Below are 24450 nucleotides of genomic sequence, written 5' to 3'. Positions count from 1 at the left end.
CAGCACTTTAAATACCCCACACTTGGAATCAGGGCTTCCCAAGTGGCCTGAATAGTGAATTACTTATTGAGATTGTGGCAGCACTTAACAGCTCCAGTCATGGAACAGGACTCCTTTAAAAATTCAGAACAAAAAGACAGTCCCTGCCCCAAAGCAGTTCTCGTCTGGATATTTGGACATTAAAGGATGTCCCCCAATAGATTTCAACATAGTTAAGGTCAGATTTAAGATCTAAATGATAAACGGCCAAAAGATCACCGGGCAGCGGAAAGAGCCCAAGGGAAGGGAAACTCCACAGAGTTCTCCTTGCTGAGTGTTCCATCCACAGGGGCTGCCTTCCCCCTTCCACTAGTTGAATGAGTTGAGGATTCAATGGCAGTGACTCCATTGGCCATTCTCTTGTGCAAATAGGGAGCACAATGGCCCTGGGGCTTCTTCATCTCTGAAGCTATAGAAACAGCAGCAGTGCAGCTTCCTTGGCACCCTACTGCACTCAGTCCCCCCCTCCCGGTGATCTCCAGCACACAATCCTTCACATGGGCTGATTCCTGACATCCAGGATTTGGCCCTATCCACATAAACCCCATGATCTAGTCTTTAATGAGAACAAGATGGTGTCAAATGGGGCTCTGATGTGGTGTGTTAGGACCTGGGATGCTGAACATGCTAGCTCTGGACTAGCTAGAGGAGAAGCTCCCACCCTCTAGAACAGGTACTTACTGCTTGGCTCTGTTACAGTACTTTTTCCATTCTCTTTCAAGCTGGGAAACAATTTCCTCAGAGGAGTTTTCTTTCATCAGTGACCATAAGTCGTCTGCTTGTAATGGCTGCTGATAGCCTTTCCAGACTAACCTGTAAAATAAACGGTTAACACACAAGCACAGAGGGATGTGTGTCCAAGAAAAATGTTCAGTTGATTGGCCTTAAATTAGTCCTACATATTGAGCCTAATTCTCAGTTACTCCGTTCTTGACCTTGGGGCAGGGACAGAAAGGTGGGGACAAAGGTGGCTTTAAGCCCACTGTGCAACCTCCATATTCTTGGGGCCATTCAGGGGCCTTGCCTCCCCTCCAGTATAAATTAGATCAGCCCTGAGGTTGTTCAAACTTGCATTCTGCTTCCCATGACTCCTGTGAAACAGAGACAGGGCCTTGGCATAACTGAGAGTGGGCCCATTGTATGTGTGTACCTGGCAGTGTCCTTCCATTCTGCATGGTTGCTGGCTGCCTCACCCCCTAAACAGGCCAAGTGTTAACATACAAGAATATCTGAAGTATTCTCAAAAATTTCAGGAACCACTCTGCTCATGAAAACTAAGCAGCAGGATGGTGCAACTTCATGATCTCTAGCCACTCTGGTGCCCCGTAGAGATTGGAAGAGGCTCTCCTGGCAGAAAGCTGGGATGTTAGCAGGGTTGCAGTGATCATTTTGAAGAATGGCTGGATTTTAACAAGTCACAAAGGACATTTAAAAAAAAAAAACAGTTACCTGGGGAAATTCTACACTCAAGTCCCCTTCAAATCCAGGTGTGAAACAGGCTTCTACTGTGTTAGCGTAACTCAGAGCACAGTTTGAGCCACGGGGAGTAGAATATAGGTGTCTGAGGAAAGAATTAGACTTGTTGCAAGGAGCTTTGAGCTTGTCAGCTTTGCCACTATCCCTTACACTTCAGCCCAGATCCTAAAAAGTATAGAGGTGACTATTTCCCATTTAATCGAAAAGGAGCTAGGTGCCTAAATACCAGCAAAGATCTGGACCCTTCTGCCTTAGGCTGATGGAGCTTATCTGATAGTTTCGAGTAAACATCGCTTGCTTCTTGTTTTCTTACCCAGAGAACCACCAGAAAGTGATTTTGGAAACAAAAGAGGCACCAAGTTCTGGACATGGATTCTGTGAGAGGAAAAACAGACAAGTTTCAAATGTAGAAATAGCCATGTACTGCATAAACACAATACAGTACCCTGCTTTTGCCCCACCAAGAAATGATGTGCAACTTGCTTGTGTTAAGGTACTAAGACCACGACTGCTGTAAGCAGCAGATCTTTACTAATGCAAATCTGAATAAGGCCTGAGCTGGTAGCAACCAGTACTCTTTTCTTCATACTATGACCCACAATCACTAATTTCATGCATGAGTTGGGCTCTGACTTGTTTACAAAAGATCAAGTATAACTGCCATGATTGTAGTGAAGGGAGATGTAATGCTGGCTGCACTGGGAAGGCCTGTAGCAAATGTCAGCACGGTATGGTAACAGCACTGAAAATGGAGGTGTGTGAATAGGGGTAGGTCACTAGTTTTTCAGAAGGTACATATGAAGCATCAGTATGCCAGGTTCAGCCCAGGCAGAGACATGGTCCTGTGGCACTGGTTTTATATTCTGTCTGGTCATTTGCACTGTAAACCCTTTTCCCCAATTTGTCCTGTGCAGGGCAAAGTGGAAGCATGTTAAAAAAAAAAAATACACTTGATTCTCAAAAAGAAAAGGAGTACTTGTGGCACCTTAGAGACTAACAAATTTATTTGAGCATAAGCTTTTGTGAGCAGCTCACGAAAGCTTATGCTCAAATAAATTTGTTAGTCTCTAAGGTGCCACAAGTACTCCTTTTCTTCTCGCCGATACAGACTAAGACGGCTGCTACTCTGAAACTTGATTCTCAGGATCAATTATTTCAGGGAGTGACTTTCCATACTCTCCCTTTGGAGAGATCCACTTACATCTCTCCCTGTCATCTCAGATCTTCCTGAGCAAGGCAGTGAAAATAACTTGGAATGCGCCTCAATTTGCCATCAAGATCTAATTTTGCACTTTTAGTGAGAGCTGTTGTTTCTAGATAATTGCCTCTATTCCGCTACATTAATCTCATATGTGGGACTATATATAGAATTGTTTAAAGCCGCTTTGTTTTGGCTGTCAGACACAAAATGGAATCCTTCATCATTCTCTGTGTACAGTACAGAACATATGATGCAAGAAGGAATAACACTTGAGGTCCATTTCTACTAATGCAGGCTGACATGCAACCTTCTTATATCAGATAATTTGTTCTAAATTGCCTCACTGGCAGTTCTGTTGTTTGTAATATTTTATTACAGAACTACTGAGGAATTTCATGCAAGTATCAGGGCCCAGATACAGGGAAGAAGTATAAAACCACAATCCTCACCCCAATGAGTTCACAATGTGAAAGCAATAGGGTGGGAAAAACAGACAAAAGAAGGGTTGATGAATCAATAAGAGCGTTTAGCAAAAATTTTAGATGTATGTTTTCAACCATGTCACCTGCCTTAGACTGCCTCTGTTTTTCGGTACCAAACTGAGATAGCTCGGGACTGCATCTCAGAGCTGCAGAGCACCTGCAATTCCAGTTGAAGTCAATGGGAACTAGAGGTGCTCAATAAGCTCCAAGGGCTGCAAGTTCAAGCTGGACAAATTTATACTAGATATAAGGCGCAATTTTGTAACGGATAGGTTAATTAAACAGTGGGACAAATTACCAAGGGTGGTGGTGGATGCTCCATCACTGGAAATTTTAAAATGAAGGTCGGATGTTTTTCTAAAAGACATCATTCTTGTTCAAACAGGCATTAATTCAGGGAGGTCCTATGCTCAGTGCAATACAGGAGGGTAGACTAGATGATCATAGGTCCCTTCTGGCCTTCTAATCTATGAAACCTCTGAAAATCAAGCTGGGGATCCAGAAACCCTGGCATGCCAAATTACTAGTTAAAAACTAGTCTGTATGTAAGCTGCCACATTTTCATCTCAGACATTCATCTGAACTGCCCATTTCCAGTGGGTTTTAGACAAGGGACTGATGAGCTTTTAAGAAGTCAAATATACTTACAGAGTCATTGACAGCTTTTGAAAAGAAGGGAGGCCAATCAGTAAAGAAGAACAGTATGACCTCTACTAGCAGCAGGATAAAATAAATGTAAGAGGTGACATGACGGAAGGGGTCCTCTGGGAAGCCCTACAAAAAAGAGAATTGCTGAGGTGGAGGTAAAATACTTCATGTGAAATCACTAAAGAAAGGTGGATTCACACACTGTATAAGCCGTAACCTTTGAGTGTTGCTGTGGATGTGTGCCATGTGTATTTCTTGCACCAGTTTCTTAGTGTGCTATATTAGAGTTAAATTACTGCTATTGATACAGAAAACTCATGCAATTGGAAAATCACAACACATGTACTAACAAACCACTGAGGGGAACTGGAGTGTAACTATAGTTTAGACTAAAGATTTCAGCTTGGGGTTTTCCAAGGAGCCTAAAAGAGCTAGATGCTGGAATCCCATTGTAATTCAGGGGGATTTGGGTGCTGAACTCCCTTAGCCCGCTTTGAAAATGGCAGTGTCAGGCTTTGACCTGGCAGATTCCAGTAAATGTTTATGGCTGCTTAATTAAACTAAGGCAAGGGGTTGAGTCCTGTGAGGATATAAATTCCCCATTCACCTAAAGCTTTGGGTAGACTTCAAAATGGAAAAAGGCTATTTCCTAGTTTTATTCTAAATAGTGTGTTCTGGAGCTGGTTGGGGAACCTCCCCTTGGGCCTCATAATCAGTTCAGTGTGGAAGAATGACATGAGTGGGAAATTATATCATGGCAATAAAAAGAAGATGGGAGGTCAAATGCCTAGAGTGTGGGACTAATTAACATGAATTAATTCAATACAATAATGATACACTCCCACCATCCTTGTCTTGTGGGAGTGTATCATTCTTCTCTCTGTCAATGAAATATAGGGGCTGATTTGAACCTCTGATCATTCCCTGTTGTTACAGAAAGATTCACCTGCTGGGTTTATCACGTAGGAGAATGACCAGTACTGATAAGTATCAGATCCATAAATCTACCCCAGTGAATTTTAACATATAAATGCTCATCCTAATGAAACCGAAACAGCTGGTATAAAAGATCTACAGCAGAAGTGGCTCTCTGAGATCAAGTTGATCTGCCTTGTCTACACACACACGTTATACCTCTTTATTGATAGCAGTATAGTTAATACAAAAAGAAAAGGAGTACTTGTGGCACCTTAGAGACTAACCAATTTATTTGAGCATAAGCTTTCGTGAGCTACAGCTCACTTCATCAGATTGCATCACTGTAGCTCACCAAAGCTTATGCTCAAATAAATTGGTTAGTCTCTAAGGTGCCACAAGTACTCCTTTTCTTTTTGCAAATACAGACTAACACGGCTGTTACTCTGAAACCTACAGTTAATACAGTCTCTCTAGTATGAACACAGTCATACTGGTATAAATGTGTTTATACAGGTATAGCTATTCCCAGATGGGAAAGGGAATAAGCTTTAACAGTATAAGGCGCTGTGGGGCCTGGAGATTAATGTGCTTTTTTCACCCATAGAACAGATGCAGCCTGGGTAGTGGCAGTGCTTGTTTCTTTCAAATTGCCTGGCCAATGCTTCTGAACCCTAATTCAGTGTGGCTACTTGGAGAGAGCAATTCAGTCTACTGCCCTCTTTCATTCTTGGCCTTATGGCCAAGACTGCAAACAAGAGGGCCAAATAGAGCCATGCTGTTGTTAAGGCTATGGCTACACTGCGTTTTTGTTGGTAAATCTTTTGTCGGTCAGGGGTGTTAAAAAAACACACACCCTGACCAACAAAAGTTTTACCAATGAAAAGCGCAGGTGTGGACGGTGCTTTGTCGATGGGAGATGTTCTCCTGCCCACAAAGTTACCGCTTCTCACTGGGGATGGTTTTATTTTGCTGGCAGGAGACCTCTCTTCTGCTGGCAAAGAGTGGCGACACGGGAGACCTTACCAGAGGCACATGCTAAAACTAGAAAGTTCTGCTTACCCCTTCCAGGACCTGTTGAATTTTAGAACTAACAGTCACAGTAGCAGCCAGGAATGACAGCAGCCAAAAAATCAACAAGATGCCTGAAGACTGAACACCTTTCAGCCTCTCTAACTGTGTGAGAAACACTGCAGGGATCTGGGAAGAAGAGCGAAACAATGAACAGTTTCAAGTTAATGGTCAATGGAGTTTATTGTCCGCTGGTGTCAGATCAGTTTAATGTTAATGGGCTGAACTACTGTTCCTATAATGGTGACATTTAATTCTACCACATGTAGGCTGTGGGAAATGGAATCCTCTCTCCTGTTTGCATGGGGCCACTCTGCAGTCACTACCGCAACCTCAGGGATGCCGTAGCCTCTGCTGCATCAGCTCCCACGTGGTGTTTTGGGTCAGTGGAGCCATACAGGTGCAGACTAAGTGACCACACCACCATGCCAACCCGGGCCTGCCACCACTTCATGCAGCACCACAGGGGAAGCCTCATAGAGCAGAACTCCACAGCCCACAGGGTTCTGCAGACAACGCCAGCTCACCTATAGAACCCCATCAGTCCTGCTGTCTATTGGGTCTTCTGCACCCACCGATGGTGAGAGGGAAGAGAGCCAGGACCAACTTTGCCCCATAATAGTTAAATTGAAACTTGTGTTTAATAAAAAAAAAAAAAGGAATTACCATTGTAATCCCCAGAACTGCTGGGCTAATGAAGAACACTGGAGCTCGCAGCGTTCCTTGATTTGTTTCCCAGAGGGTGTAGAATAGGTTCGAAAAACACAGTAACATCAATATGAATCCAAGTACCTGGGACAAGGGAACAAACATGTCGGAATGGACTGTAAAGGGACAAGTATGATAACAGTAGTCTGTGTACTGTAAGGTATCTGAGTGATTAAAGGGGCGTTTGGGACACACTGTGATTGGAAGCAGTTTGGGAAGTAGGGGCAGGCTAAGATGAAGAGTGCTACAAGGATTGTTATTCCATTTTAGGCCAGATCCTGAAATCCTTACTCACTCACTCCTTGGCTCAGTGATCTTACCTGATTAAGGAGAGAGTAAAAACTAGGTAAGGCTCTCCGGTTCTGGCACTTATATGGGAGAACCACAATCCGACAAAAGCAATGTAACCTACGCAGTCATATTAGCCACCAAGCAGGAGAAGGACTGGGGGTTTCAAAGGATATTATCAAGACAGTTTTAATCATTTAGAAAAATAAAATTCTTCATACCAGTCACAGTAAACTTAGCATCAAAAACTCAGCCTCTAATACTAGACAGTGTGACCCTAGTGGAACAAGCACCAGACTGGGGCTCAGGAGATCTAACTCTGCACTGGTCTACTTAGTGACCTGGGTCAAATCCCTTTACCTCTCTGTGCTTCAGTTTCTCCATCTGTAAAATGGGAATAATGATATTGACCTCCTTTGCAAAGTGTTTTGAGATCTACAGATGAAAAGTTCTATATTGCATAGCTAGGTATTATTTTTATGATCATTACCATTTTAGTTTTGAAGAGGTGCGACATTCTGATATATCCTCTGCTGTGGTGCTCAAGAAACAGGTAATAGAATGGAAAGCAGATCCAAAGATAGGCACAGGGAATCCAAGCAATGACTGTATTCTGAAAGCACTGGGTAAAGCTTGGGTTACCTGTATACCACGTCTGATTCCAGTCCTGCAACAACACACACACAGAAATGGTTTAGCACAGCCATAGCCTGCTATCGACCGTACCCCTATCTTGGACTGTAAGGAAAGACAGAGAGAAGGGAGCAGATCCTCAGCTGGAGTAAATCACTGTAGCTTGGTTGAGGACTACACTGATTTACACCAGCTGAGGAGCTGTTTTTAAACATTTACAATTTAAAAGGAGTTTGAACAACAGAGATTCAAGGGGCTGGGGGAATGACATGGTTAAAGAGATGGGAGAGAGAGGTGGATTTAGCATTAGCATTTTAGATAAACTGGAGGTGGGAGAGGAGGGAAGGCTAGAAAGGAGAGATTGGTAAAACTGGGACTTTTCAGCTTGGAAAAGAGACCACTAAGGGGGGAGATGATAGAGGTCTATAAAATCATGACTGGTGTGGAGAAAGTAAAGAAGGAAGTGCTATTTACTTCTTCTCATAACATGAGAACTAGGGGTCACCAAAAGAAATAAATAGGCAGCAGGTTTAAAACAAATAAAAGGAAGTATTTTCTTCACACAACGCACAGTTAACCTGTGGAACTATTTGCCAGGGAATGTTGTGAAGGCCAAAACTATAATAGAGTTCAAAAAAGAACTAGATAAGTTCATGGAGCCATTAGCCAGGATGGACAGGGATGGTGTCCTTAGCCTCTATTTGCCAGAAGCTGGGAATGGATGATGGGATGGACCACTTGATGATTACCTGTTCTGTTCATTCCGTCTGGGGCACCTGGCATTGGCCACTGTCGGAAGACAGGATACTGGGCTAGATGGACCTTTGCTCTGACCCAGTATGGCCGTTCTTATGTTTTTGAGAAAGCTCCATAAAGCAGAGTAAGAAATAAGCAGGGAATGGCCAGGGATTTTAGCAGTTGAGATAATAAAGAAAGGACAGACTGTGGCAAAACTAGAGAGGATTAAGGACAAATCTGGATGTGGAGGAGAAAGAGAGTCAGAGTCAAAGATTACTCCAAGGTTGTGAACCAGGGAGACAGGAAGGTCTAGTGGAAAGTTGTCAGTTAAGGAGAGGGATTAAGAGGAGAGATAAAGTCTGTTAAATTCAGTCTATAAACTGCATTCTGTTACTTCCTTTCCCCCCACCCCCTGAAATCTTTAATGTATAATCTCATGGAATGTATTTTTAAAATGCCATGATCAGATAGTTAGATGTAGCGTAATGAAATTGACAGAACAATGATTTTTTTTATATTTGAAAAATTTTAAGTAAGTATGTGGATTACAAAAATTACACAATAACAGCAAAGGTTCCTTCCCACAGGTATCTGAAATAAATGAGAAATAACTACCAGGCACACTGGGGACAAGTCTGAGCATGTGGTATCTGAAAGGGGTATTCAGCAGGTAACTGCTATGCTAGTCAGATGCTTACACTGGATAATGCATTGCTTTCATGGGCCCTGGTGTTTGTACAGAAATTGGGCCTGAAGGTGGGAGGAAGACTTTACACAGAGAAATAAAACCAAAACTTTTAAATCTCAGTGGCTGAACGGAGGCTCCCAAATCTGTATTTAGGCACCTGAATAAAAGTGGCCTGATTTTCAAAGTGCTGAACATCTACAGTTTAGGGTTGCCAATTTTGGCTGGATATAGATTCATAGATACTAAGGTCAGAAGGGACCATTATGATCATCTAGTCTGACCTCCTGCACAATGCAGGCCACAGAATCTCACCCACCCACTCCTGAAAAAAACCTCTCACCTATGTCTGAGCTATTGAAGTCCTCAAATCATGGTTTAAAGACTTCAAGGAGCAGAGAATCCTCCAGTAAGTGTCCTGTGCCCCATGCTACAGAGGAAGGCGAAAAACCTCCAGGGCCTTTTCCAATCTGCCCTGGAGGAAAATTCCTTCCCGACCCCAAATATGGTGATCAGCTAAACCCTGAGCATATGGGCAAGATTCACCATCCAGATACCCAGGAAATAATTTTCTGTAGTAACTCAGATCCCACCCCATCTAACATCCCATCACAGGCCACTGGGCCTATTTACCATGAATATTTAAAGATCAATTAATTGCCAAAATCATGTTATCCCATCATACCATCTCCTCCATAAACTTATCGAGTCTAATCTTAAAGCCAGATAGATCTTTTGCACCCACTGCTTCCCTTGGAACGCTGTTCCAAAACTTCACTCCTCTGATGGTTAGAAACCTTCGTCTAATTTCAAGTCTAAACTTCCCAATGACCAGTTTATATCCATTTGTTCTTGTGTCCACATTGGTTCTGAGCTTAAATAATTCCTCTCCGGTATTTATCCCTCTGATAAAGAGAGCAATCATATCTCCCCTCAACCTTCTTTTAGTTAGGCTAAACAAGCCAAGCTCCTGGAGTCTCCAGCACCTCTGAGAATTGGGCCCCTTTTATTAAGATATCTAAAAATGCATTTAGAAGCCTAATTTTAGGCAGCCATGTTTGAAAATCTTGGCCTACACTGCTTGAAGCCTTCCTTGTGGTTACCACCAGGGTAGAACAGATAGGATTGGGTGGATATTTTTGGTTCTCCTGGAGCTTTTAGGGGGTAATGAATAGGAGGAGAGAGAGTTATGGCAGATTCCAGGCTCAAGTGACTGAAGGATTTAATGTTGAAGCTTTTGCTGCCAGATATGTCTCTGGGATTGACAATCCAGCAGTCGCCTGCATTGCTCATATTCAGTGGATTGGTTTCAGATTGCTGCGTCTATGATTCCCTAAGCCCCTGAATGGTCTTGGGTCTTGATCCTGCGTTGTGATGTGCCCAGCTGGATGGCCATGCCTGTGCAGAGCCCCACTGACTTGACTGGGATTCCATGTGAACCCATCAATTTGTTCGTGTAGGCCACACTACAGTGCACAATTGGGGCATTGGCTATTAAGAACAGCCACCTGCACTGGTTGGACCTGTGCTTGGGTTGATTTCAAAAGACCTGTGCTAGGATCATTTTCACAGGATTAGAGAGACAGGTGTGGATATAGATGGGAAATCACATAAATTTGTTTTAGCTCCATGCAAGTGAAGTCTGTTATCTTTCCTTTAGCAGCTTGTTAGGGTGGTATCAGCGCTTTCATCAGTTAGGGGGCTACTGACACCTGATGTGGACCTTCCTATTCAGTATGCTGATAGAAGGCAAGGCTGAGAAGAAAGCAATCACTTGATGAGGAGAGAAAGTGGATGATGGTTTGCTAATTACTATGAGGCTTTATTAGTTTTGAGCAAGGAGACTGTAAAGTGTGTCCCTTTAGGTTTCTATTCCCCATAGCCCTTTTAAAAGTATTTCTCTTATGAATACATAACATTACAGGTATATACTGAAGTAAAGTTAATATAAGGAAGGCTAAAGACATTTTAATATCCTTCTGTCATAAATATAAAGGGAAGGGTAAACACCTTTAAATCCCTCCTGGCCAGAGGAAAAACCTTTCACCTGTAAAGGGTTAAGAAGCTAAGATAACCTTGCTGGCACCTGACCAAAATGACCAATGAGGAGACAAGATACTTTCAAAGCTCGGGGGGAACAAAGGGTTCTCTCTCTGTGTGTGATGCTTTTGCCGGGACTAGAGCAGGAATGCAGGTCAGAACTCCTGTAAAGAGTTAGTAAGCAATCTAGTTAGGTTTCAGAGTAACAGCCGTGTTAGTCTGTATTCGCAAAAAGAAAAAAGAAAAGGAGTACTTGTGGCACCTTAGAGACTAACCAGTTTATTTGAGCATGAGCTTTCGTGAGCTACAGCTCACTTCATCGGATGCATAGCATATCGTGGAAACTGCAGAAGACATTATATACACACAGAGACCATGAAACAAAACTTCCTCCCACCCCACTGTCCTGCTGCTAACAGCTTATCTAAAGTGATCATCAAGTGATCATCAAGGAAGGCCATTTCCAGCACAAATCAATGTTTTCTCACTCTTCCCCCCCCCCCCACACACACACACAGACACACATACAAACTCACTCTCCTGCTGGTAATAGCCCATCCCTCTTTGAAACCTCTCTTTATAATGCGCATGATAATCAAGGTGGGTCATTCATTCGCTTAATGAATACTCACCAACAACCACATACCACACAACAGAACCACTAACCCAGGAACCTATCCTTGCAACAAAGCCCGTTGCCAACTGTGCCCACATATCTATTCAGGGAACACCATCACAGGGCCTAACAACATCAGCCACACTATCAGAGGCTCGTTCACCTGCACATCCACCAATGTGATATATGCCATCATGTGCCAGCAATGCCCCTCTGCCATGTACATTGGTCAAACTGGACAGTCTCTACGTAAAAGAATAAATGGACACAAATCAGATGTTAAGAATTATAACATTCATAAACCAGTCGGAGAACACTTCAATCTCTCTGGTCACGCAATCACAGACATGAGGATCGCTATCTTAAAGCAAAAAAACTTCAAATCCAGACTCTAGTGAGAAACTGCTGAATTGGAATTCATTTGCAAATTGGATACTATTAATTTGGGCTTGAATAGAGACTGGGAGTGGCTAAGTCATTATGCAAGGTAGCCTATCTCCCCTTGTTTTTTTCCTACAAACCCCCCCCCCCCCAAGACATTCTGGTTAAACTTGGATTATTGCTGTGCACATTGTAAGATGAGCTATTGCCAGCAGGAGAGTGAGTTTGTGTGTGTGGTTTTTGGAGGGGGGGTATGTGTGGGGGGGGTGGTGGTGGTGAGAAAACCTGGATTAGTGCTGGAAATGACCCACCTTGATTATCATGCGCATTATAAAGAGAGGTTTCAAAGAGGGATGGGCTATTACCAGCAGGAGAGTGAGTTTGTATGTGTGTCGGGGGGGGGGGGGGGGGGGGGAGAGTGAGAAAACATTGATTTGTGCTGGAAATGGCCTTCCTTGATGATCACTTGATGATCACTTTAGATAAGCTGTTAGCAGCAGGACAGTGGGGTGGGAGGAAGTTTTGTTTCATGGTCTCTGTGTGTATATAATGTCTTCTGCAGTTTCCACGATATGCTATGCATCCGATGAAGTGAGCTGTAGCTCACGAAAGCTCATGCTCAAATAAACTGGTTAGTCTCTAAGGTGCCACAAGTACTCCTTTTCTTTTTTCTTTTTGCAATCTAGTTAGATATGCGTTAGATTCTCTTTTGTTTAAATAGCTGATAAAATAAGTTGTGCTGAAGGGAATGTATATTCCTCTTTTTGTAACTTAAGGTTTTGTCTAGAGAGATTCTCTGTGTTTTGAATCTGATTACCCTGTAAGGTATTCACCATCCTGATTTTACAGAGGTGATTCTTTTACTTTTTCTTTAATTAAAATTCTCTTTTCAGAACCTGATTGCTTTTTCATTGTTCTTAAGATTCAAGGGTTGGGGTTTGTGTTCACCAATGCAAATTGGTGAGGATTTTTATTAAGCCTTCCCCAGGAAAGGGGGTGAAATGCTTGGGGGTGGGGGGATATTTTGGTGGGGAGAGATTTCCAAGTGGGCACTTCCCCTGTTCTTTGTGTAACACTTTGGTGGTGGCAGCGTTTAATCTAAGTTGGTAAGAATAAGCTTAGGGGGTCTTTCATGCAGCTCCCCACATCTGTACCCTAGAGTTTAGAGTGGGGAAGGAACTTTGACACCTTCCATCATGGACTCCTTGCACCTTAACTCTAGTTAAGCCCCACTGAAAATAATTTGGCCCATTATATATTGAGGGTGAAATTCTCCCCCATTGAAGTCAACTTCAAACTCCCATTGAAGTCAATGGGAAAGGGTTTCATCCTTAATATTTTGATACTGTTTTTTGTAATATTGTGTTTATTTCCAACCACCATTATATAAAAATTATTGTGGTACTTGTGGCTCTAGTTAACAGTAATTTTAGTGTCTTGGGCCGCTACACAGTTAGTTTGATGTAAATTGCCTTGCATTGACTTAGCTGTGGAAGTGTCTTCACTTACATTTGGCTCCCACCCATGCAAGTGCCTCTCTACACCAACTTAATAACATCACCTCCCTGAGTGGTACAGAGTCATGGTCCATGTAATTAGGTCAACGAAGTGTCAGTGTTGACATTGTATTAGTTACATTGGTTGTTACTGGCTTTCAGGAGCCGTCTCATAATGCCCAAGGCTGACGCTACAAACAGGGGTACTGGAACAATTGTTTTAGTGGGGGTGCTGAGAGTCATTGAACCAACCTGTAAGCCTGTTATATAATAGAAATCAATTCAAGCCCATGACAGCAGCCCCAGCACCCCTAGTTCCAGCACCTATGAATATAAATGATCCTGGTGTCAGCTTACTGCTGACCTAAGAAGCCAAGTGTGTGCACACTCAAGCGATTTAATAATTGCAGTGGCTATATGCCGACGTAAATTAAGTCGACAATTTTGTGGAGTAGACATGGCCTTATACGTTAGAAGGGTTGCAAATATTTGTCTCTACCTATTACAGGTGGCAAAATGTATGATGCAATCAGCATAACACTTTATTAAAGATTTTGACTGCATTCCATCTATTGTTCTTGTAGCTTATATTTTCAAATATTAAAGTCCAGAATGGTGTATTAGCTTTGGACTGTGCCCAAAGCTAAGGGTTTCAGCTTCCACGAGTCCAAAGTTTCTTGAAGCAAGGAAGGTCAATGAAGCAGACAGGTGCTATCTATGAATGGGGGGAGCTCTATAACACTGCTGGGCAGGTGTGGGCTTTTTTTTCCACTCTGGGCTCTAGCTCTCTTTGTTGGATCTCTCCTACATACTCCAGCAGTTGGTCTCCCCCACTCAGGTAACTGTACTTTGCTTTCCTCCCACCCCCTGCAGCAAGGGGTAATGAACCATTTGTCTACAATGACTGAGAGGAGAAATGGCTGGAGAGTGGGCAAAGGTCTGGACTCTGCAGCTGGCGATAAACAGTGCCCTGTCATATAACACTGCAAACGGGGAAACCCGAGAGCGAGAGAGAAAAGCCAGCGGGCTTTGAGTAGCTGGGAAGTTGCTGCACTTCTTGCATGGCTAGGAAGAGGGAATGGGTCCCCTTCTCCAGGCACGAGGCAGGATAAGTGCCCCACCCCCACCGCACAGACCCCAGTGACGGGCTATGCACAAGCACTGCAACCGGGGTACTAGACGTAGCTGCTGCTGCCACCTGTGGAGCCTGCTCTCAGATCCGAATCGTGCCCAGCGGCAGCAACAGCTGCAAGATCCGAATCGTGCCCAGCGGCGGCGGGGAGCGGCGGGTGCGATGCCCCGCTGCACAGCGAGCAGCTGCCGCCCGGGGTCCGCCTGGGGGCGGGGGGATTTGGGGAAAATGTCTCCGCAGCGGGGAGCTCACTCACCCAGAGGCCCGCGAAGCCCTCTCGGGAGCCGCACAGCCAGCCGCCCCCGGCCATGGTGCGTGCCCCGGAGCGCGGCGGGGGCTGCGGCCGGCCTGGGCCCTCCTGCGCTGGCTCCGGCCGCCCGCGTGGCTTGCTGGCCAGGGTGGTTAATGTGTGACGAGAGCCCGGGCCTGTTTGCCGAGCAAATGGCCTTCGGGGTTGGGCCTGGACGGACCGGCCCCGAACCCGGGGAGAGTTTGGAGTGGAGGCCGCGTCCCGCTGGGAACGTCCCCCAGAGACTATAAAGGCCTCGGTCCCAAAGGGCAGATACAAGCCCGCCCAGCTCCAGATTAGCAGGTTTGGGGGTCAGACTCCACTCCCTGCTCCATTATATCCACCTACCTATCTCCCTGACTGCTGGGGAGCGACAGACCCCAAAACTGCCTAGGATTGGCCCCCAGGGTCAGATTTCCAAGGCTAACCTCACAGCCCAGAGCAAGCTGTATCAATTTCACTAAATAACACTAATGACCCCTTTTAGGTCTGTGTACACTGGAAAGCTATAGCAGCATAGGAACGTGGGTCAGGGCCCAGGGTGTGGAAAAACCACACCTCTGAATGACTTTGCTGTGCTACATTAACCCCTGTGTAGATACAACTATGTCAATGGAAGGGGGCATCTAGCAACTAGTTAACTTCATTCAGCGACCTGGTGTTTCTACACCAAAACCCCCTTCTGTTGGTGTTGGCTCTGTCTATGATACAAGGCTCTGCAGGTATAATCTCTGCAGTGTAGACATACCCTTAATTAACTCAGGAAGGAATCAAACTAAATTGCTATAAAGCACTGTTAATCTGAAATCCATGGAGATTGTGCTGATTAAACTAAATCAGTTTCTAAGGGATTGTCTACTAGACTTAATATGCTACAGCTGTGCACTGTAGCACTTCAGTGTAGACATTGTTATGCTGATGGGTTTTGAATGTTATAATTCTTGACATCTGATTTGTGTCCATTTATTCTTTTACGTAGAGACTATCTGGTCTGGCCAAATCAGATGTCAAGAATTATAACATTCAAAAACCAGTCGGAGAACACTTCAATCTCTGTGGTCACTCGATTACAGACCTAAAAGTGGCAATTCTTCAACAAAAAAACTTCAGAACCAAACTCCAACGAGAGACTGCTGAATTGGAATTAATTTGCAAACTGGATACAATTAACTTAGGCTTGAACAAAGACTGGGAGTGGATGGGTCCTTACACAAAGTAAAACTATTTCCCCATGTTTATTCCCCCCCCCACTTCTTGTCAACTGCTAGAAATGGCCCACATTGATTATCACTACAAATTTTTTTTCCCCACCTCTCCTGCTGGTAATAGCTCACCTTACCTGATCACTCTCCTTACAGTGTGTAGGGTAACACCCATTGTTTCATGTTCTCTGTGTATATAAAATCTCCCCACTGTATTTTCCACTGCATGCATCCGATGAAGTGAGCTGTAGCTCAGGAAAGCTTATGCTCAAATAAATTTGTTAGTCTCTCAGTTGCCACTCGTCCTCCTTTTCTTTTTGGGGATATACTAGGATCCTGGGGTGGAAGGGGATGGGGCCGATTATGGGATGGGGCCGAGTCCGGGATCTCAGGCGTGGGAGTCCTCCAGGCCAGCAGATGGCAGCAGGCTGCGGTTTCAGCTCCTACTCCGCGGCCCTTCGGGCCCTCTCCGCGAGCCGCCTGTCGCGGGGCCGGCAGAGCCCGGCTGCGGAGCGTGTGTCAGCGCCGCTCTGGTCCCGGCCCACGTGGGCCGCCGGCAGGGGGGCGGGATGCGGCGGGGCTGGGCGGCCGCGCTCTGCTGGGCCCTGTGGTGGGCCCTGGCGCGGGGCTCCGAGGACATCGTGGTGGGGTGCGGGGGCTTCGTCAAGTCCGACGTGGAGATCAGCTACTCCCTGATCGAGGTGAGCCGCCCGGGTCCCCGCAGAGACCCCGCCTCCGGGGCGCCCTCTGGGGCCTTCCCTGCCTGAGCCGCCCCCCCCAAGGGAGCCTTCCCCCCAGGGATCCTCCTCGCCCCCCAGCCGGGACCCCTCCCATAGGGGACCCCCCCCGCAGCCGGCCTCATTCCTCCCGGCTGTGTGGTTCCCCCAGGGACCCCTGAGGCGCCCCCATGCCCAGCCGTGTGCCCCGTGCTTCCCTAGCGGGAATCCTCCCCCACGTCCCTGGTTCTCCTCAATCGCGGGGTCCCTCTCCTCGGTGCCCGGCTCGGAGAGCAACTGGCACATGCCTTCCCCTTTGCCCCACTCTCCGGGCAGCCAGGCCTGCGCGGGAGGCAGCAGGGTCCGCCCGTTGCCTGGGGTTGTGTGTGTCACGCTGGAGAGCCTGTATCTGAACTCGCCCAGAGCTGGAGGGCAGCTGGTTCAGGCCTGTTTGTGGTTCGAATGGTGGATTTCATCTGCCCATCGAGGTTTTTCCAAGGTCACCCAGCGCCCCTGTGTGTCAGCGCCTTCCGTGGAAAATGGTCCCAAAGTTGTTCCTCTCCCGAGTTAGCGTTAGGGTGTTTTGGGAAGTTGGAGGATGCTGGTGCGTTTGGAAGGATTGTTACGATTCTTTTTTAAATGGGCTTTGTTGTCTTTAAATCCCATGTGTTTCTGCTGTCTTTAAGGTCCATCTTATGTTGCGGAGAATTGTGGGGGTTTTAAATCGCCGTTTAAAGGGAGGCTGTCAACTTAAAAATCAAACTTTGCCTGAATGTTTTTGCCCACCATAGTTAGTAAGACCTAACCTTGTTTGAACTGACAGACTACAGAGAATTTTTTCCCCATTTTGTGCATTTGACAGCTTTTTGTGTTTAGCAGGGTTTGTTGTTTTTCCCTGAATAGTCAGTTAATTAATTTCCATTTTGTTTTTCAGTTTTGTATCACAGTGGGGGGGGGGAGAGAGAGAGAGAGAACAATTAAAAAAAACAAACAAAACCCTAGGAAAATGTGATTGTAAAATCACAAAAGAGATTGCGTAGGAATTTGTGGATTTGTGTGAAACTACTTTAACTATTTTTTTATGTTGACTGGATTTCAAGTTGACAGTATTCCTTTAATGTATTTTCCTTCTAAGCTGGGTTCTTTTAAAAACATTCATCCACTTTTTCCCAAGTCTGAGATTCACCTTTTTGTGTGATTTTTATTTTTTTTTCCCCCCTGAAAATTTTCCCTCTCTTATCCCCAGGGAACTGTGCAATGGTTTTGTGGTGCAAAATCCACTGGGAATTCCTCTTTCAGATTTCACTTACATGTGAATTTTTCAGAGACAACTTTTCATCTTTTTCTGTTTCTTGTAGATTAAATTATATACAAAGCATGGGACTCTGAAATACCAAACAGATTGTGCCCCAAATAATGGCTACTTCATGATTCCCTTGTACGATAAGGTAAGAAGCCAGAGCTGTTGTGCTCTCTCTGCCATGCAGTAACATAACGGGCTAATTTAACATTCAGTCCTGTTTGCAGAATGAAATGTCTTTTTAGAGTTTGATGCAAAGTTACACTGGGAAAGCTGATGCTTACATTCGAAAAAGAAAATGGAAATCAGCTTCAAATGTTCTAATAATAGCTTAATGTTTTTTAAAAAATTTAAATTAAATTATCTGAATTAACAAAAAATACCCCCCTTCTCCTCATAACTTGAAGGCTTTCAGATTTCCAGTGTTTAGGCCCTAATCCTACAATGAGCACTGCACAGGTAGACCCCTGAGTGCCTGTCATACCCTGTTGACTTCAGTGGGGTTCTACATGGATATATGGGTCTATCTGCATGGAGCTCATGGCAGGACTGTGGTCTTAGTATCTTCCATAGGCCTCCTGGGGGTACTGTCACTGAAAGGGAAGTCCCTGTTGAGAGAGGCCCCTGACCTATTTCCTGAATGGTGATACTCAAGCAGTCACTGCGATTTTGAAAATAATGCTTTGGATTTTTTAATGTGTTCTTAAATACTCTCTGCAACATTGAAACTGTGCACTGAATGTTTTTCTTTAAGCTAGCTGATTCCATTTAAATCAACAGATCCTCGTTATGCTCTTTTTCTAGGGGGATTTTGTTCTTAAGATTGAGCCACCTCTTGGCTGGAGTTTTGGTGAGTACTTGGTCTGCTGTAGAAATGGTGCAATTGCACATGCAGCTGTTCCACTGCCTCCTTTAGACTGGCTCTGATTTGTAGGCTGGAAAAAGCAATTGTTTCAAATGAGCTAAGCTCTACTTAGGTATGGCCTAGTTATGGTTTAAATGTCTAAAATGTACCTTTCTTTGAAAATTAGTTTGGTTTCATCCCAATCCTTATTGTTCACATAACAAAAACTACCAACTGGACATTCTGGTCACCTGTATAGGCTAAGCCTAGTACTGCTTTAGGAGGGTGGGGTTTTGGATGGAAATTAGAATGGTCAGGGGAATAGGGTATTTTTATTTTTGGGTGGTTTGCCTTGGCTAAGGATTAGGCTGCTGGATTTGTTATATTTTGCATTGGTTGAAATGCGTGGTCTGTATAGGCCTGACTTTCAGAAATGCTGAGTGCCCATCAATTAACTGAGGTCAATAGGAGCTGTGGATGCTCTGTACTTTTGAAAATCAGACCATGTCTTTTTTTAAAGATGTCAGAAATGTCTAGAGGTTGGGATAGCAGCTTCTTATTTATATAAAAATAAATGATAATAGGGCAGTTTTGAGTGTATTGGCAGAAATAGTGACCATTTTAGAGTGTTTGTGGCATCTTGAATGTGTTCAGTGTGTCCTGAAACTCTTTTAAAGCTTAACTGTAGAAAGAGGGGACTACAGAACAGCAACACATAACGTGTTTTTTAGTTCTAGTTTATAAAGATGTTATTCTTCCTGCTTCCGGGAAGAAAAATTTCCCAGAAGACACTGAGATCTTTCATTTTATAGAATTAAGGTGCATGGAGTTTTGGAGCTTGTAATAGAAGTTTGAATGAGCTGTGGGTGAGGGAAAGGGTTCATGAGGCTCTTACTATGGGCCTTGCTTTGGGGTGGTTACTGCTATGGACTCCTTCAAATGTTGAAAATGGCTGCTGCAATATTGGCAATCCAGTGAAACACTGAATTGTAGGTTGAAGAATGAACATAGAAACTAGCATTAAGGATTTTCAGTAAACAAAATAAGTTTGGTTTTCTTAATTAAATATCTTGCTATCTAAAATGAACTCCCAGACTGGAGCTTCAGCCACAAGACTTTTCCCTTTTACCACATTATAGGAAAACATGCACATTGACTTTAACTGTATTCCATTGAAGAAACGTAAGTTGCTAGATGGGGGAGGGAAGAAGACCTACTAGCTTGATTCTAATGTGTCTGTGAGGTGGATATTTTCAAGGCAACTTCAAGTGGTTGACAGTGGCGGGTCTTTATATTCTAGCACCTCTCTAGTTAGAACGTTTTATGACTTCATTATTCAGTCTCTTGTTTCTGGGAAGCCAACCCTTTAAATGATTTGCTTTTTAAAGAAGCGTACAACATTTCAGTAAATACAATCAAACAGTAAAATTACTGTACGAAATAATGAAGCTATTCACTCATTTGCCCGGGGAAAGTAACTTTTTGATTGGTGAGTCAAACATCAGTAGTTTCTTCACATGGTAAGGGTTGGCAAGCTGATATTGGGCTTGGGCTAGTAAATTTCCATTATGATTCTGCAAAGCTGCAGTAAAATAGACCCACAATTCCCATGTCACTAATGTAGTTTGCGATTTCATTTTTTTTTTTTTCCAGAGCCAACTAGTGTGGACATCCACGTGGATGGTGTTAATGACATTTGCACAAAAGGAGGAGATATTAACTTTGTGTTTACAGGGTTTTCTGTGACTGGAAAGGTTAGACTCCTTTTATGTTCTTTTGCCACATCAGTTTAACAATGCATGTCTATTTCACAGGAGCAGTACACTGCTGCTTGGCAAGTTACTGTTTGTGCCTCTTGACAGGTTCTCAGCAAGGGTCAAACATTAGGTCCTGCAGGAGTCCAGGTTGTACTGAGAAATCCTGGTACTGAAGTAAATATACAAGCTACTGTGACCCAAGCTGGAGGAAAGTGAGTTTTGTGTGTGCACGCGATTGATTAAGTTTATACTGCATTAGTAGATTTGGGAAGAAAATATTTTAAATTATTTGGGATTCTTGCTAATGATTGCTAATGGTTTTTTGCTTAAATATTTTTTCTAATGTGTGCCAATATCTATTTGTTCTGTGAATGTGCTGGAAATGCTGAGAAAAAATAACACATTTCATGTTGCACAGGTTTGCTTTTTTCAAAGTGCTTCCTGGAGAATATGAAATCTTTGCATCTCATCCTACCTGGACCTTGAAAGAGGTTAGTGCCCAGAAAGCATTGGTAAAAGAGAGGTGACTTTGGGCTTATTGCTGGCGTATATCGATTAGTGCACCACTCTGTTTTAAGTAATTAGGAATGAACATGAGAGAAGATCTGAATCAGTGAAACAAGTTTAGATCAATGTTTTTTGTAAATTTCACTTAGAGGTTGGTGGGAAACTGCCTTGTCAGGCTGGGCTTGAAAGGTACAGGGCTAGCAGGCTGAATGACTATGCATAATCAAAAATGCATGTGCAGAGCCTGCACCTTCCTACTTGTATTTGTAAACAGAAAGTTTGCAGTCCAGTCTGATGTTGAGATCGCCAGTGGTGACCAGGCCTTTGTAGTAGTGACACTTACTTCCCATGGACGTCTGTCCATCCCAATCTCCCGTTAAAGCAACTTAATGGTGGTTTTTCAGCGGGGTTCTTTGTCTGACCCATTGCTTGTTGCTGTGTTGTCACCTTCACCCTGAATAACGATGCTGTGGATTAGAAATCCTTTCTGAATATTATGTATGTAATTGCATCATTGTTTAGCTGTCTTGCTTTTGTTTGACGTTGTTGTGTCTTAGTGGTAGTTATAAAAGGCATCCTATTATTATTATTATTTGATTGCAATGTATCAGCTTCTACATTTCAGGCAAACACAGTGGTGAGAGTGACCAATTCCAATGCCAACACTGCTGGCCCTCTAGTCGTTGCTGGCTACAATGTTTCAGGCTCTGTGCGGAGTGATGGGGAACCCATGAAAGGGGTCATGTTTCTTCTTTTCTCCTCCTCAGTCACCAAAGAGGTAGTGTAAGATCAGACACATTGTATTCGTAATAAGGATGTAAATGGAGAACATTTGTAGTCTGATAATGAATAATGCTCCTTTAATTATTCTTTTGCAAAAAGGCCCTGATTTTATGCACACGTCTGCATGTGCTTATCTTTACTCACATGAGCTCAGTGAGACTGAGCATGTGCGTGAGCTCTAAGGTTGCAGTACATACAAAACTAAGTGTTCGTGTTTATGTCAGAGTCATAAGATTTTTGTTGGGACGGCAGGGAGGGGGATTTAACCCCCTACATTTTTCTCAAGTCATATTTGTCCAGTTATCTGTCTCTGCATGCTAAGCTCTGGGTGACCAATCTTGGGTTTCTCCAACAATGCAAAAGCTCCACAGGGGTCAGGAAAGAACTTCTGGCACAGCATTGTGCAGTGCTAGGGTTTTTCATCTTTCTGTGAAACATCAGATCCTAGCCTCAGTTGGAGGCAGGATACCACACTTGATGGACCTTGATCTCATCTGGTATGGCAACTCCAACACCACCCTCTTCCCTCCCCCGGTAGCATAGGACTAGGAAAACTTATGTTCTGGTTCAGAAAGCATTTGTTCTTAAGTGTTTATTTTCAAGTGCTTATCAGTCTTCGGGGAGAAAAAAACCAAAACGCACCTCTAGCCTAAAATATTAATCCTGTCTACAGTATTACAGATAGTACTGTACAGACATGCAGTGCAGCCGTTAGATATTGAATTTCTTGATTCTTTTGTCTTTAAACTTGCTATCATATCATTTCATTTATGTAGTTTTCTCTGGTGTGTACACACTTTCAAACTCTGCCCCTAAAGCCACAGACAATTCTCCTGCCACATCTAAACATTTCCCTCCCTCCCCCCCCCCCCAAAAAAAGTGTGCACAAGAACTTGGGGTGCAAATTTGCAGATTTAATTTTAGAGGCTGCTTTTTGAAAATCTATCCCTTTGTATGAAGTATAACTGTTTTTCTCCACTCAGGAGGATACAGAATGTATGGGAGAAAGAAATAATATTGCTTTTTATTTGCACAGGATATTATGGGCTGCAACATTTCTCCAGTTGATGGGTTCCAAGCAAGAGACAAGTCTCTTTACTATCTGTGCAATGTTATATCAAAAGAGGACGGATCTTTCACCTTCCTGTCTTTACCAAGTGGGGAATACACTGTGGTAGGTAACTAGAAAGTTCATCGCTTTTTTGTACACTAGATTGCTGTTGGGTTTCTTATTTTTTCTAAACCAGAATTCATAATTTTATAGCTGCCAAAACAGCGCTAATGGAAGCTTTCTGAATTGGATGAAATAGCTGGAAACGAGCTGTGCAGTGTAAAAAGTTGGGCGCTGAAATAAGTTGGGGTGGAAGAGCTATGTGGTGGTGTTTCTGAGGCAGTGCTGATGAAGCAAATCAAGTTCTCATCTGGATAGCTCAGCCGGTCACAGACCACCCCTGAAGCTTGGACTGGACTGGAAAGCTGCAGATAGCCGCTGCTGGATTGCATCCCTAAAGTTCTCTTCTTTAGTTCACTCACAACTCCTAATAAACATATTCACTCTCAGCCAGGGAGGAAAAGTCCTTGTAACTCTTCTAATTAGGTCTCATGCTAGGCCTGGTATAGAGCATTTTGGCATTGCAATCTGTAGAGTGCTTGGACTGCACCATGCATCCATTCCCTTACCTTTTTCTCATGGTGTAGAGGCACCTGCAGTTGTGATTGCACTAACACTGTACTTTCTTGTCAGCACATATAAGTGAGGCAGCTGCATCAGTGCATTTGATCCTCCCATTGTAATCCCAAAGCATCCCTGCCCCACTGACCAGCGATTGTTCTGACAAGCATCTGTCACCTGCCAAGCCTCCCCCCCCCCGGGCACAGGCGGGTGAACTAAGCCATGAGCAGTCACGTGACTTGGGCGAGGTATCCAGGGAGTCAGTGATAGAGTTGAAAAATAGGATGCAGAAGTCCTGGCTGGTTTCCTCCTCTCACCACTAGAAAGTGCGGAAATCCATTCTTTGTCTAAACCCTGGGAAATCTTCAGTGCCTCTCTGATTTTTGTCCACCCAAATAACTTCTTGAAAAGCTGTTGGACTGATGACTAGAGCAAGATCCATCCTAACCTGAGGGCAAACAGTGAGGAAACGACCCCCTTCTGTATTTCCTCTTTACAATGGCTGCTTGCTTTGTAGCTGGGTGTGTTAGCAGGAAACTGCAAGCAGTTGCAATGAGGCAATCTTCTCAGTGTGTGCTGTAAATCGTCCTCTGCACAAGACGTCAGGACTACCAGTGAAAATATTTTGGCTTGAATGCCAGCTTTTAAATACCTAAGAACAGAGTATAACATTTATATAACCATTTATATTTGCTGTTCTTGACTGTGTGGACAACGCTTACCGATTCCCTGCCATGTGTGATTGCGTGTGAGTCTTACGATGGAGCTTGGGTTGCCTGATTTAATTTCTCCTCTATTATGCTTAAATATAAGTCTGGCACACCAAAAAAA

The 24450-nt window shown here is 44.0% G+C and overlaps 2 protein-coding genes across 3 annotated transcripts in view; one reads left to right on the top strand and one right to left on the bottom strand.

Moving 5' to 3' along the window:
* Positions 1 to 14901, bottom strand: part of ABCC6 (ATP binding cassette subfamily C member 6) — a 48000-nt gene extending 33099 nt beyond the window's left edge. The window contains exons 1-7 of one of the 2 annotated variants that reach the window (XM_074965393.1): positions 14806 to 14901; positions 7319 to 7495; positions 6499 to 6624; positions 5824 to 5961; positions 3847 to 3972; positions 1829 to 1890; positions 721 to 852 (exon numbers count right to left, since the gene is read on the bottom strand). In XM_074965393.1, the coding sequence (XP_074821494.1) occupies positions 721 to 852; positions 1829 to 1890; positions 3847 to 3972; positions 5824 to 5961; positions 6499 to 6624; positions 7319 to 7495; positions 14806 to 14859 (815 nt within the window). In that variant the 5' untranslated portion in view covers positions 14860 to 14901. Of the gene's footprint in view, positions 1 to 720; positions 853 to 1488; positions 1530 to 1828; positions 1891 to 3846; positions 3973 to 5823; positions 5962 to 6498; positions 6625 to 7318; positions 7496 to 14805 lie in introns of those variants that run through there. The other variant, XM_074965394.1, reaches the window with a different exon arrangement.
* A 1708-nt stretch (positions 14902 to 16609) lies between these two features.
* The window catches only part of NOMO2 (NODAL modulator 2), a 31590-nt gene continuing 23749 nt past the window's right edge, over positions 16610 to 24450 (top strand). Inside the window, exons 1-8 of the mRNA XM_074965392.1 lie at positions 16610 to 16741; positions 18115 to 18204; positions 18861 to 18906; positions 20554 to 20654; positions 20763 to 20869; positions 21076 to 21148; positions 21790 to 21942; positions 22984 to 23121. Of these exons, the coding sequence (XP_074821493.1) occupies positions 16610 to 16741; positions 18115 to 18204; positions 18861 to 18906; positions 20554 to 20654; positions 20763 to 20869; positions 21076 to 21148; positions 21790 to 21942; positions 22984 to 23121 (840 nt within the window). The remainder of the gene's footprint in view (positions 16742 to 18114; positions 18205 to 18860; positions 18907 to 20553; positions 20655 to 20762; positions 20870 to 21075; positions 21149 to 21789; positions 21943 to 22983; positions 23122 to 24450) is intronic.

This window comes from Natator depressus, chromosome 10 (genome assembly GCF_965152275.1).
Source record: "Natator depressus isolate rNatDep1 chromosome 10, rNatDep2.hap1, whole genome shotgun sequence".
NCBI lineage: Eukaryota > Metazoa > Chordata > Testudines > Cheloniidae > Natator > Natator depressus.
Note: the sequence above shows the minus strand (reverse complement) of the source record. Positions and strands in the feature narration are given on the sequence as shown.